This window comes from Sus scrofa, chromosome 7 (assembly GCF_054392235.1).
Source record: "Sus scrofa isolate SSC_HxYL_T2T_F1_AM1 chromosome 7, Sscrofa_HxYL_maternal_Yorkshire_Landrace_v2.0, whole genome shotgun sequence".
NCBI lineage: Eukaryota > Metazoa > Chordata > Mammalia > Artiodactyla > Suidae > Sus > Sus scrofa.
In genome coordinates this window covers 67,189,642-67,202,597 of record NC_139389.1, presented here as the reverse complement: position 1 = coordinate 67,202,597, position 12,956 = coordinate 67,189,642, and the positions used below count along the sequence as shown (strand labels likewise).

The window sequence follows — 12,956 nt, the reverse complement described above, 5'->3', positions numbered from 1 at the left end:
CAGATCCTTAACCCACGGAGGGAGGCTGGGGATCGAACCCTCATCCTCATGGATTCTAGTTGGTTTCATTACCCCTGAGCCATGACAGGAACTCCTGGAACATTTAAAAAAGTTTTATTGAAGTATGCAGTTCCCGTCGTGGCAAAAGGTTAGCAAATCCGACTAGGAACTTGCGGGTTCGATCCCTGCACTTGCTCTGTGGGTTAAGGATCTGGCGTTCCCGTGAGCTGTGGTGTAGGTCGCAGACACGGCTTGGATCCCGCATTGCTATGGCTCTGGCGTAGGCCGGTGGCTACAGCTCCAATTCGACCCCTAGCCTGGGAACCTCCAGGAGCGGCCCAAGAAAAGGCAAAAAGACAAAACAAAACAAAAAAAGTTTTATTGACGTATAGTGATTTTAGACTGGAACATTCTTGCAGAAACAATGTCTGATCATACTGTGATTCTTCCCTTGTAGCCCCGTCCTGTGCCTAGGCTGGGACTTGGCACAATAATGAAGTCCCTCGAGGCCCAGCTAATGGTCCATTGCCCTTCTGACCACATGCTCTGGCCTTGGATTATACACATTTACGTTCCCAAATGAATTCTGATTGTGTGACTTGACAGTCGTGTGGGTGTGAGCCTTCACTACCACTCCTAGCCTGGAAGTGCACCAAGTCAGGGCCCAGGAAGCTCTTGGATGGAGGCTACTATTGGAAAGACGGGGTTTCATGGGTGGGGAGGTTTCCCACTCCCTCCCGTTTGGTCACTAGTCAGTTCTCAAGTGAGCTACCTATGAGGTGCTCCGCTGGTCACATCCCGCCTTATTTCAGCACTTCTCAAGTTCCCACCTCAGCCTTGACAGGTGGAGGTGTCTACTCTTGTGTCAGCAGGGCCAAAGGATCCAGTAAAGCACAGAGGTGGGATGCTCATGGGTGCTGGGTTGGGTTCCATGGCCCACCTATCAAAATCCTGGAAACTGAAGTTGCTGGAGTGGAGTAGAGGTGCAGACAAGAAAGGCAGTTTCTTTTCTTTTTCTTTTTCTTTTTTTGTCTTTGTGCCATTTCTTGGGCTGCTCCCACAGCATATGGAGATTCCCAGGCTAGGGGTCAAATTGGAGCTGTAGCCGCTGGCCTACATCAGAGACACAGCAACGCGGGATCTGAGCCGCGTCTGCAACTTACACCACAGCTCATGGCAACGCTGGATCCCCAACCCACTGAGCAAGGCCAGGGATCAAACCCGCAACCTCCTGGTTCCTAGTCGGATTTGTTAACCACTTAGCCACGACAGGAACTCCAAGAAAGACAGTTTAAAAAAAAAAAAAAAAAAAAGAAAGGCAGTTTCACTACTTGCTTTCTGGCTTTGGAGGCAGAAATTCAGCCCATCATGCAAGCAGGTTAATGCTCTGAAGGTAGAGAAACAACATGCCCCTCTCCTGCCCACACCACAGGATGAGTCTCTGGACTGGAAGGGTACTTACTTGACCCAAGCCATCACAAGAGAAAGCCTCTGAGCTTCTTCTCTCTAAAAAGTCTCTGCTTGCAGACTTGGTGATCTGGCAATCAAGATGTCCAGACACTAGCGGTCACAGAAAGTTGGCCCTTTTCCAGAACAAAGATCAATCTCTCTTAAGATACTACCGTGCAGGACCTCTTTCAAGTTTTACCATTTACTTTGGATGTGAAAGCCCAGGATACCTTAGTTGTCAGGCTAGTCTGCATTCTCTCCACACTTCTTGGCCACCCCTGAGAGAGTCAGACAAGCACACCCAAACCCCTTGCCCCTCCCCAGGGACTCACCAAGAACAAGAAATTGGGGAGGGCAACTGGAGTCTGTATGACAGGGTTCACTGATCCCAAGCTCAAGCAGAGATGGAGAAGGCAGATTCCCTGAAGAGCCCCCTCCTGTCAACTATAGAAATCTTACCCCTTTGTTACCAGCAGAAGGATTTATTTCAGGTTTCAGCCTGCAAAGTGACTTACATTCTTCCCCATCCCCTTCTTTCCAAGGGTGCTGTCACTTTGCATGGGGCTGGGGCTGGTTCTGAGATCCTGGGGCTATATGCTCCCCCTCCCCCGACTTTTGCCAGAGTTCTTCCAACACACAGCACTCCTCCTCCCCCCAACCTGGGACTTGGGCAGAAAGACTTATAAGGCCGTTATCTCTCAACAGACAGCTGTGCAGGGCTGGAGGCAGCAGCTTATCAGGGAGCCTGCAGTGAATCACAGCCCAAGTCCCAGCTTCTCTGCTGAATAGTAATTTCCAGCAGTGGATTTGTGCTCAGTCTCTCTCCTCCCCCTCTCCCAAGGGTGTGCTGTCCTTTCTCAGAGAGAGAGAGGTGGGGAGAGAGCTGAAGGGGAGAACCTATCCATGGGGATGGGGGGCTCTGCACCAGCCTTCTGGATAAGACTGTTTATTGGCAGGAGGCTGCAGGTTTAGGAACCCTAGTGGGGTACACCACCCTTGGCAGTTACCCCCCCCCAGGAGAGTTCATTGATGCTCACCTTCCTTCTCTTTCCAGAAAAGCAATATGCTGCTCCCTTTCCCTGAGTGGTAATGCCTAAGGTGATGAAGGTCCCCTTCTGGCCATAAGCCCCTGAAGCTAAAGCCAGCCAGGGGGGCTGAGAAAAGGAGAGCCAGGGACTGGGTAATGTGCTCCTTGCATCAATTCGAAGCTGTCCAGTTTCTGTGCCTGACCCTGAAGGCTCCAAAGGCTAAGGAGTCCAGGCTGGAGGGGACTGAGACACAGGAAGGCAGGCCAGAGAAGTCTCTGCACAGGCAAGCGGTTAGGAAAAAACCCAGGGACAAAGTCATTTTTGTGTTTGTTTTATTGGAAGCAAGACTCCAGCTGCTATGGGGCTCAAAGGAGGAGGCCTGGAGAGTCCTGTCCTGGGTCTTCTCCTCTGGGCCAGCATGGGGAAGGGGGGATGTTAAAAGAGCTAGATCCTGGGGAGATGCCCCTGCCACCTTGATCTCAGGATGCTCCTTAAAGGCAAGGGAAGGAAAACTAGAAACTGTGTGCTGGGGTAAGTGGCAGAATAGGGCCCCACACAACTCAGAATCCCCTGCCCTCAAGCAGTGGTTTCTGACCCATTACCCTCCACTACAATTGTGGGGGGATTCCAAGAGTTTCCTCAGCTTCCACCCTCCAAGCCCTCTTCAAAAATCCTAAGTGCCTTTAACCCTTGCGGGTTCTGATCAACGCTCAAGTTCTACTGCCCACCATTCCCTCCCTGAAGTAGATCCCTGTATGGTTCAGAAAAGCTGAAGGTGGAGTCCTGTAACGTCAGGCAACATAGGTAGAGGCGCACGAAGCTTCTCTGGGGTCCCTCTCTTGTCGCCTTGGGGTCCGTGCTTCCAGTCTGAGGAGCTGGGTCCAGACTGGGGGCTCCAGTGTACCAAGACGTGAAAGGCTGGAGGTGTGTCTCAAGGTCGAAGCTCAGGGGGGTAAGATCCAGCCCGTCTACGTGGCCCAGAAGATGGAGTTCTCAGGCCGTCTGGTCCTCTTCCGCTGCACCTGGCTCAGGCTGTGACCTCTTCGCAGAGCCTTCTCCAGCTGCGGGTTCTCCGAGACTCCTCTTAGACGTCGGTGCAGTTGGCTGGGAAGAGGGCCCAGGATGGGGGCTCGGGGGCTGGTAGCCGGGTTGGCGCGGATCAAGTGCATCCTTGGAAAGTAGGATGGCGAGACTGGGCACGTTCTTGAGTACAGTGAGACTGGCGGCTGGTTCGTCAGGCTTCTGATCCGGCGTGGGCTCCGGCGGGAGGCTCTGCCACACCTCGCGCACGCTCCGGTAGCGCAGCCGCGTGACCTGATGCAGGCCCACCAGGCGGCGCTTGAGGATCTCCGCGCACGTGACGGTCTTGGTGGTGGCCCGACCGCAGCCGCTGAAGACGATGGCGCGCGTGGCTGGCTGCGCCATGCTGGCGGTGGCGAAGGCCAGCAGATTCCGGATCTTGCTGCCCTCCTTGACCCGCATGTGCACGGCGCCTGGCGCCAGGTCGCCGAAGGGGCCCGAGCCAGGGCCGCCTCCCTCCTCCCCGTTCCCCACCGGCGCCTCCTCGGAGCGCACCTTACGGAAGTTCTCCATGCGCCGTAGTTGCCGGGACCGCGGGGACGGTGGCTTCGCCATGGGGCCGCTTCAGCCCCAGGGCTGCATGGCGGCCGGTCGCGTCCGGCAAGGGCCAGCAGGGGTAAGGGTGCGGAAGCGGCGTGGATGCTAGTGGGCGGGCGGGGACCGTACAATCCTCGTCTCCCACTCCTCTCCACTGGGCGCTGCTCTACTCTGCGCTCTCGGCGCCCTGTGCTCCGCGCCTTTAGCTAAGGCCCCGCCTGGGAGCCTGGGAGCCCCGCCCCCACCGACAGGCCCCGCCCCCAACAGCCCTGCGGGCTCTTGTCCCAGCCTCACCCGCCTCCCGGATCCAGTCCGGTCCTCAGCTATAGGCGCGTGGGAGCGGCACGCACGATGGAGCGCAGTGGCAAAGCCAGGGAGTGACTTGTTAGGCGAAGTTTCCCTATAATCGCCATCAGCTCTCTCTGAGACAACCTTCATAAACGGGCAATCTAAATAAAAACTGCGTTTGAGGTAAACGCCGCCTTAGAACGGGTCCCTGAGTCCTTCTGCGTTTCAGAACTGAAGGCAGCCCCTTGTCCCCTACAAGGAGAGATTTCGAAGCGGCCTGCTGGGGGCTGAGGCTTCTTTCTTCCACTTCCCCCCAACCCCCCCACCCCCGCTGTGTCCCTCCGCTCTGGAGCGGGTATTCTCGCCTCAAGGACAGCCTGTGCACGGTCAGCAGAGTGCGAGAGGGGCTGGCTCCGGCTTCGCTCCGCGCCTGCCTTCGGATGATTACGTCGCGGTGTGGTCCTAAGACAGGTTTCAGCTTCGCCGCGCCTGACTGAAGCTGAAGCATCCTGGACCCCTTCCACCCCCACCCCCTGTGGTGTGGGGACTGAGACCGTGAGCTAGACTGTTCCCTGAGGTGAATGAGAAGAGACCAAGGAGACCTCTTCTCAAGGGAGAGTTAAGCTGCCTCCATTCATGCCTGAAAGTCGAGTATTAAAGCTGCATGCTTTAGGGTAAGCCAGGTATTTTTCTTTGCTAACGTGGATCCCCTCCAGCACCCCACCCCCTTCTTCCCAGGTGGAATTCGTTATTAGTCAGCCTGGCTTCCTTTACAAAAAGGAGACTGGGTGAAAGTATGTTTTGAGGGAAAAGGGAAGTAGGTGGGAAGTTGAAACCTCGGGGCACTATGAAGCTACAGGGTGTCCCTTCCCAGGACCTCTGCAGAACAGAGGGAGTGGCCGGGGATCTCCTGCCAGGAGAGATGAACAGCGAAGGGAGAAGCGAGGTTGGGATTGAAGCGCTGCTGATGGGAGGGAGGGAGTTTGAGAAGAAATTGGACCCTCCCTCGATCTGCCCTAGGGTCTCCTTCTTCATCCTTCCACCCCCTTGCCCACGCACAGAACTGAAGAGTGGGCCAGACCAGATCTGGGCCAGGGTGACTACGTGGGGCGTGGCAAGGAGGAGCACAGAGTTGTGGCCGGTGGGAAACCCTTAAAGTGCTGGGAGCATGACAATGCTTGGGGGAGCCGGGTCGGTTTTGAGATGGAGCTGCCGGGTCCCCCACCCTCTCCTCGCTGCCATTTTTGCATCCTCAGCATCCTGTATCTCCTAGATCTGCCCTGTTGTTTGAAACCCAGGGATGACCCATTACCGCGCCGTGGGAGTGACTGCAGGAGGCGAACCTTTGAGCCCCACCGTACGAATGACCAACGCCCTTCTCGGATCTATTGCTCGCCCTCTGGGATCAGGGGCCCTCGAGGTCGCGTTCTGCTCCAAACCTGTACTTCCACCCCGCCCCAGCTCCCAGAGGCCCCTCTAGGAACAGCCCTAGGAGTCGGAGACACAGTAGTCTGAAGAAGACACAACAGTCTGCAGCGCGTGGCAGGGCGCAGGGAACCTCAGGCCCTGTAAGACTAGGGCAGTTGTGGGACTTAAAGAGCATCAGTTTCGTTAGGCCTGAGAAAAAGTCCCAAAATGGCTGGAATCTATGTTCGAACGGGCTGATAAGCGCAGAAGCGAGCTCTCCACCCACGGGAGTATGCGAGCCAAGGCTGAACGTTCACTTTGAAGGGATCACGCAGGGGTCTACGATTCGGAGGCAGGGGCCAGGAGTTTACGTCGGGTGAGGATAAGACCGTTCTGCGTTTGCCTTTGCTCTGAGCTGGCGCTAGAAAGCGCCGCCCCGCGGTCCCCCTCCACTGGCGCCAGCTGTAGAAGACTCGATTCACTTCGTTCCGCAGTCAGTGAAGGGAGACCGGGGAAAAAGGCCCGCGCCCCCTCCCGCCGCTCCCCTCCTTTTCCCAGCTCCCTCTGCAGCACTTAAAATGTAAATGTACATCGTGATTAGCCGCCGGGTCGCTAATTACCGCTGAAGCCATTCATTACTCTGACAGCGTGCGTTGCAGCCCGCCGGCTGTGCGCTCCTGTGGGGCCGCGGAGTGGCAGGACCGGGTGCGGAGCGAAGAGGGGGAGGAGATCGCGGGCAGGGGAGCGGAAAGATTCGAGTGGGGGGGCAGCGAATGAGTGGAGCGACGCTGGCAGGCCAGAAGCTAGGGCGGGAGAGGGGACAAAATGCTGGACGGTGACGTGCGGGGGCCGGGAGAGGCGAGGTTTGCCCAGGGCTGTTAGGAAAGAAGGCGAAGGAGCCGTAGCAAGGATAGCAGAGAAAGGGGGCGCTATGAGCGAGAAAACCGAGACGAGGAGCGAGGCGACGGCAGGATACTCTGGGGTCGGCTGGGAAGGGAGTAGAGGGCTCAGCTCTGGGAAGGTGGATAAATAAATTTGAGCATCTGTGGTGCACACTCTGCGACAGTTAGAAACATGGAAAAACAGTCAAGACTTTCTGTTGAATGAACTGGGTACCAGCTATCCACACAGTAGGACAAGTATTTTTTAAGCTAGGGAGTGAGGAATCTATTTCTGTGTGCACGTTTATAGATGTAAATGTATTTTTAAAATAACTGCAAGAAAACAGCACACTTCATCTGTTACCTCTGAAGCTGCATTTTGTTGGCCTCTCTAAGGAAAGAACTACTAAGTATGAATATAAAATTAAGCCCAGAGTTTTGAAATAGCCTTTGTTAAGTGAGGTCCTGACCTTGCGCCTGAGGTTCATTAACTTCTTTTCACCTCTGTGATTTGGGCATTTTTTTTTTTTTTTCTATTTTGGCCTCCCCTCGGCATATGGAGTTCCCTGGGACCAGGGATCAGGTCCTAGTGGCAATTGCGACCTTCTCCAGTGCTGCAGCAACAACGCTGGATCCTTTTATCCATTGCGTGGGGGGGAGGGGCAGGGCAGAAATCGAACCCGCAACCTGGTGCTTTGTGCCAGACCCTGTACTATGCGCTCACCTGTACTAACTCATTTCATACAACAATGAAACCACTACCCATTTCGTAAGTCAGGTAGAGCCAGATCCAGAGTCTGTCTGGCTCCAGAGTCTGTTCTGTTCTTTTTTTTTTCTTTTTTTCCCTCCCCCTCAACCTCCCTCTCTGGCAACCACCAATCTCTTCTCTGTATCTACAAGTTAAGTTCTGTTGTTGTTTTTAGATTCCACATATAAGTGAGATCATACATTATTTATCTTTATTTCACTTAACATCATGTATGTATACATACATAACACACAATAGAATATTATACATACACACACACCACATCTTCTTTATTCTTTTATATGTCAATGGACACTTAGGTTGCTGTCATGTTTTAGCTATTATAAATAATTCTGCAGTGAACATAGGGAGGCATATGTCTTTTAGAATTAATGCTTTCATTTTCTTTAGAAAATACCCAGGGTATGGGAGTTCCCGTCGCAGTGCAGCGGTTAACGAATCCGACCAGGACCCATGAGGTTGCGGGTTCGATCCCTGGCCTTGCTCAGTGGGTTAAGGATCCAGCGTTGCCGTGAGCTGTGGTGTAGGTCGCAGACATGGCTCGGATCCCTCGTTGCTATGGCTCTGGCATAGGCCGGTGGCTACAGCTCCGATTAGACCCCTAGCCTGGGAACCTCCATATGCCGTGGGAGCGGCTCAAGAAAAAGGCAAAAAGACAAAAAAAAAAAAAAAAAAAAAAAGAAAGAAAGAAAATACCCAGGGTAGAATTGCTGGATCATACGGTAATTCTATTTTTAATTTTTTTTCTTCTGTCATTTTAGGGCTGCGCCCACAGCATATGGAAGTTCCCAGGCTAGGGGTTGAATTGGAGCTACAGCTGCCGGCCTACACCACAGCCACAGCAACGCAGGATCTGAGCTGCATCTGCAACCCATACCACAGCTCACGGCAATGCTGAATCCTTAACCCACTGATTGAGGTCAGGGATCGAACCCACAATCTCCTGGTTCCTAGTTGGATTTGTTTCTGCTGTACCACGATGGGAACTCGCTATCAGAGTCTGTTCTTAAGCATGGCACTAGACCATCTGCAAGAGGAAGGAGAAGCAGAGTGGAAAGCCATCAGCTCTAGGTCTCCCCAGCTACCCATGATGAAGGTCCAGAACTTCAGGATAGAATTCTGCTCTGCCAGCTGCTTGCCTGGGATAGCAGGCATCAGGGCTGCACTTCCTCCTCCTGCTTTTACCTTGGGGCAGAGCTAGGGTGCTTTGTTTATGCCTTCCCAGAATTATAAATATCCTTCGGGGTATACTGAGTTTTTCTACAACTTACAAAATGCTTGCCTATCTAACACCCAGGAGCACCTAGTAGGGTGGTTAACAGTGTGTACTCTGGAGCCACACACCCGGATTTGACTCCCAGCTCTGCCACTTGCTAGCTGTGCCCTTGATGTAGCTATGGAAGCTCTCTGCACCTCAGTTTCTTCTGTTGTAAAATGGAAACTATGATGGTGATAACAGGATTATCTCTTAGAATTGCCCCAGGTCCCCCCCATTCCCCCTCCAGGACCTCTATGAGATCACCACTCCCACAAATCCCTTGTCCAAACTTTGCTTGTAGGCAAAACTGGAGGATGGGTAGAGTTAAAAAAGAAAAAGAGGAGTTCCTGTGGTGGCTCAGCACGTTATGAACGGGGCTAGTATCCATGAGGATGCAAATTCGAATCCTGGCCTTGCTCAGTGAATTAAGGATCAGGCATTGTGGTGGAGGTCACAGATGCAGCTCAGATCCCGAGTTGCTGTGACTGTGGCGTAGGTCGGCAGCTGCAGCTCTAATTTGACCTCTAACCTGGGAACTTCCATATAGCACAGGTGCAGCAGTAAAAAAAGCAAAAACAAAAACAAAAACAAACAAAAAAAGGAGTCAGAGCAGGTTGTCAGCCCTCATGGGGCAGCCAGAGCTGCTGCGCCCCAGCTGTTTGTTGACAGGCAGGAATGCTGACCCAGTGGTTTTATTTTGCTTTTGTGTGATTTAACATTTTCTGCTTCATTTCAATGGGGAGTAGTTGTATCAGCTTTTCTGAATGTTACATACAGAGATCCCTTCTCCCAACACATCCTGTCAGAGTCTGACTTATGATAAACAGTGTAATTCTTTTTTTTTTTTTCTGGCTGCACCTGCAGCATGTGGAAGTTCCCAGGTCACAGATTGAACCAGAAAAGAGGTTGCTACCTGCACCATGGCTATGGCGATGCCAGATCCTTGACCCACTGCACCACAGGAAAACCTTTTCTATTGTTTTAAAATGAATTTTATTATATTTATAGTTGTATAGCCATCATCACAACCTAATTTTATAACATTTCCATCCCAAATCCCCAGCCCATCTCTCCCCCCACCAACTTGTCTTCTTTGGTAACCGTAAGTTTTTTCAAAATCCATGACTCAGTTTCTGTTCTGCAAAGAAGTTTATTGTATCTTTTTTTCTTTTTCTTTTTCTGCTTTTTAGGGCCACACCTGCAGCATATGGAGGTTCCCAGGCTAGGGGTCGAATCGGAGCTGTAGCCACCGGCCTACGCCAGAGCCATAGCAACGCGGGATCTGAGCCGTGTCTGCGACCTACACCACAGCTCACGGCAACGCTGGATCCTTAACCCACTGAGCAAGGCCAGGGACCGAACCCTCAACCTCAGGGTTCCTAGTCAGATTCATTAACTGCTGCACCATGACGGGAACTCCTCTATCCTTTTTTTAGATTCCACATATAAGTGATAGGATATGACCTTTGTTTCTCACTGTCTGACTAACTTCACTTAGCATGATAATTTCTAGGTCCATTCATGTTGCTGCAAATGCCATTATTTGATTCCTCTTTATGGCTGAGTAATATTCCATTGTGTATATGTACCACATCTTCTTTTTCCATTCCTCTGTCAATGGATGTTTAGGTTTCTTCCATGTCTTGGCCATTGTATTTGGTGCTGCAATGAATGTTGGGATACATGTATCTTTTCAAGTCATTTGTCTGGGTAGATGATTAGGAGTGGGCTTGCTGGATCAAAATAATTTTATTTTTAGTTTTTTGAGGAGTCTCAATACCGTTTTCCATAGTGGTTCCATGAATTTACATTCCCACCAACAGTGTAAGAGGCTTCCCTTTTCTCCACACCTTCTCCAGCATATATTGTTTGCAGACTTTTTGATGATGGTCTTTCTGGCTGGTGTAAGGTAGTATTTCATGGTAGTTTTGATTTGTGTTTCTCTAATAATTAGTGATGTTGAACGTCTTTTCATGTTTTTTTTTTTTTTTTTTTTTTTTGGCTATCAGTATGTCTTTTTTGGAGACTTGTCTGTTTAGATCTTCTGCCCATTTTTTGGTGGGGTTGTATGCTTTTTGGTATTGAGATTGAGGAGGTGTTTTTATATCTTAGAGGTTAATCCCTTGTCAGTTGCTTCATTTGCAAATATTTTTTCCCAGTCTGTGAGCTGTCATGTGATTTTGTTCAGGATTTCCTTTGCTGTGCAAAAACTTTTAGGTTTAATTAGGTCCCATTTGTTTATTTTTGCTTTTATTGTCATTACTCTAGGTGGTGGATTTGAAAAGATATTGCTGTTGTTTATGTCAGAGAGTGTTTGGCCTATGTTTTCATCTAAGAGTTTTATAGTATCCGGTCTTGTATTTAGGTCTTTATTCATTTTGAGTTTATATTGTGTATGGTGTTAGGAAGTGTTCTAATTTCATTCATTTACATGTAGCTGTCCAGTTTTCCCAGTGCCACTTATTGAAGGGACTGTCTTTTCTCCATTGTATATCCATGCCTCCTTTGTCATAGATTAGTTGACTGTAGGGTGTAATTCTGAGCTTTCTATCCTGTTCTGCTGATCTATATTTCTGTTTTTCTGCCAGCACCATACTGTTTTGATGATTGTAGCTTTGTGGTATAGTCTGAAGTGCATGAGCTTGATTCCTCCATTTCCATTTTTCCTTCTCAGGATAGCTTTGGCTATTCTGGTTTTTTTGTGGTTTGAAACAAACTTTAAAATATTTTGTTCTAGGAGTTCCTGTCTTGGCTCAGCAGAAAATCTGACTAGTATCCATGAGGTTGCAGGTTTGATCCCTGACCTCGCTCAGTGCGTTAAGGATCTGGCATTGCCATGAGCTGTGGTGTAGATCACAGATGCAGGTTGGATCCCATGTTGCTGTGGCTGTGGTATAGGCCAGAGGCTACAGCCCTGATTTGACCTCTAGCCTGGGAGCCTCCAAATGCTGCAGGTGTGGCCCTAAAATGACAAAAAAAATATATATTTTCTAATTCTGTGAAAAATACCATTGGTAATTTGATAGGGACTGCATTGAATCTGTAGATTGCCTTAGGCAGTATAGTCATTTTGACAATATTGATTCTTCCACTCCAAGAGCATGGTATACCTTTCCATTTGTTTGCATCATCTTTGATTTCTTTCATCAGTGTCTTATAGTTTTCAGAGTACAGATCTTTTGTCTCTTTAGGTAAGTTTATTCCTCAGTATTTTATTATTTTTCATGCAATTTTTTAATGAGATCGTCTCCCTAATTTCTCTTTCTGATCTTTCATTGTTAGTATATAGAAATGCAGCCAATGTCTGTGTATTAATTTCATATCCTGCAACTTTACCAAATTCATTGATGAACTCTAACACTTTTCTGCTGGTGTCTTTAGGATTTTCTAGGTATAGTATCATGTCATCTGCAAACAGCAGTAGTTTACTTCTTCCTTTCCAATTTGGATTCCTTTTATATCTTTTTCTTCTCTGATTGCCATGGCTAGGACTTCCAAAACTATGTTGAATTATAGTGGCAAGAGTGGACCTCCTTGTCTTGCTCCTGATCTTAGTGGGAATTCTTTCAGCTTTTCACCATTGAGAATTATGTTAGCTATGGATTTGTCATAGATGGCCCTTATTATGTTGATGTAGGTTCTCTCTATGGCCACTTTCTGGAGGGTTTTTTTTTTTTAATCACAACTGGGTGTTTGATTTTGTCAAAAGCTTTTTCTGCATCTATTGAGAGGATCATATGGTTTTTATTCTTCAGATTGTTAAAGTGGTGTATCACATTGATTGATTTGAAGATATTGAAAAATCCTTGCAACTCTGGGATAAATCCCACTTGATCGTGGTGTACAATCCTTTTTGTTTGTTTGTTTGTTTGTTTGCCTTTTTCTAGGGCTACTTCCCACGGCATATGAAGGTTCCCAGGCTAGGGGTCTAATCAGAGCTGTAGCCACTGGCCTACACCAGGGCCACAGCAACGCAGGATCCGAGCTATGTCTGCGACCTACACCACAGCTCATGGCAATGCCTAATCCTTAACCCACTGAGCAAGGCCAGGGATTGAACCCACAACCTCATGGTTCCTAGTCGGATTCCTTAACCACTGTGCTATGACAGGAACTTCTACAAATCTTTTAATGTACTACTGGATTTGGTTTGCTAGTGTTTTGTTGAGGATTTTGCATCTATATGCATCAGTGATATTGGCCTGTAATTTTCTTTTTTTGAGTGTGGTATCTTTGTCTGGTTTTGGTATCAGGGTGAT

General features: G+C 49.6%; 2 protein-coding genes across 5 annotated transcripts in view; one reads left to right on the top strand and one right to left on the bottom strand.

Annotated features, from left to right (window-relative positions):
- Positions 1–2,792: 2,792 nt before the first annotated feature.
- On the bottom strand, positions 2,793–4,273 carry RPP25 (ribonuclease P and MRP subunit p25). Its single transcript, XM_001927117.6, has one exon. The coding sequence runs from the start codon at positions 4,110–4,112 to the stop codon at positions 3,471–3,473; it is 642 nt and encodes a 213-aa protein (XP_001927152.1). The 5' UTR covers positions 4,113–4,273; the 3' UTR covers positions 2,793–3,470.
- Positions 4,274–4,398: 125 nt separating this feature from the next.
- SCAMP5 (secretory carrier membrane protein 5) overlaps positions 4,399–12,956 on the top strand; it is a 58,285-nt gene continuing 49,727 nt past the window's right edge. Inside the window, exon 1 of one of the 4 annotated variants that reach the window (XM_084968831.1) lies at positions 4,399–5,056. The gene's annotated coding sequence lies outside the window, so the exon portion shown is untranslated. Of the gene's footprint in view, positions 5,057–5,525; positions 6,166–12,956 lie in introns of those variants that run through there. The other 3 variants (XM_084968836.1, XM_084968838.1, XM_084968834.1) reach the window with 3 other exon arrangements.

What these genes read in the sequence shown, in the direction of transcription:
- RPP25 (XM_001927117.6), bottom strand. Translation starts at nt 4,112, where the DNA reads ATGGCGAAGCCACCGTCCCCGCGGTCCCGGCAACTACGGCGCATGGAG.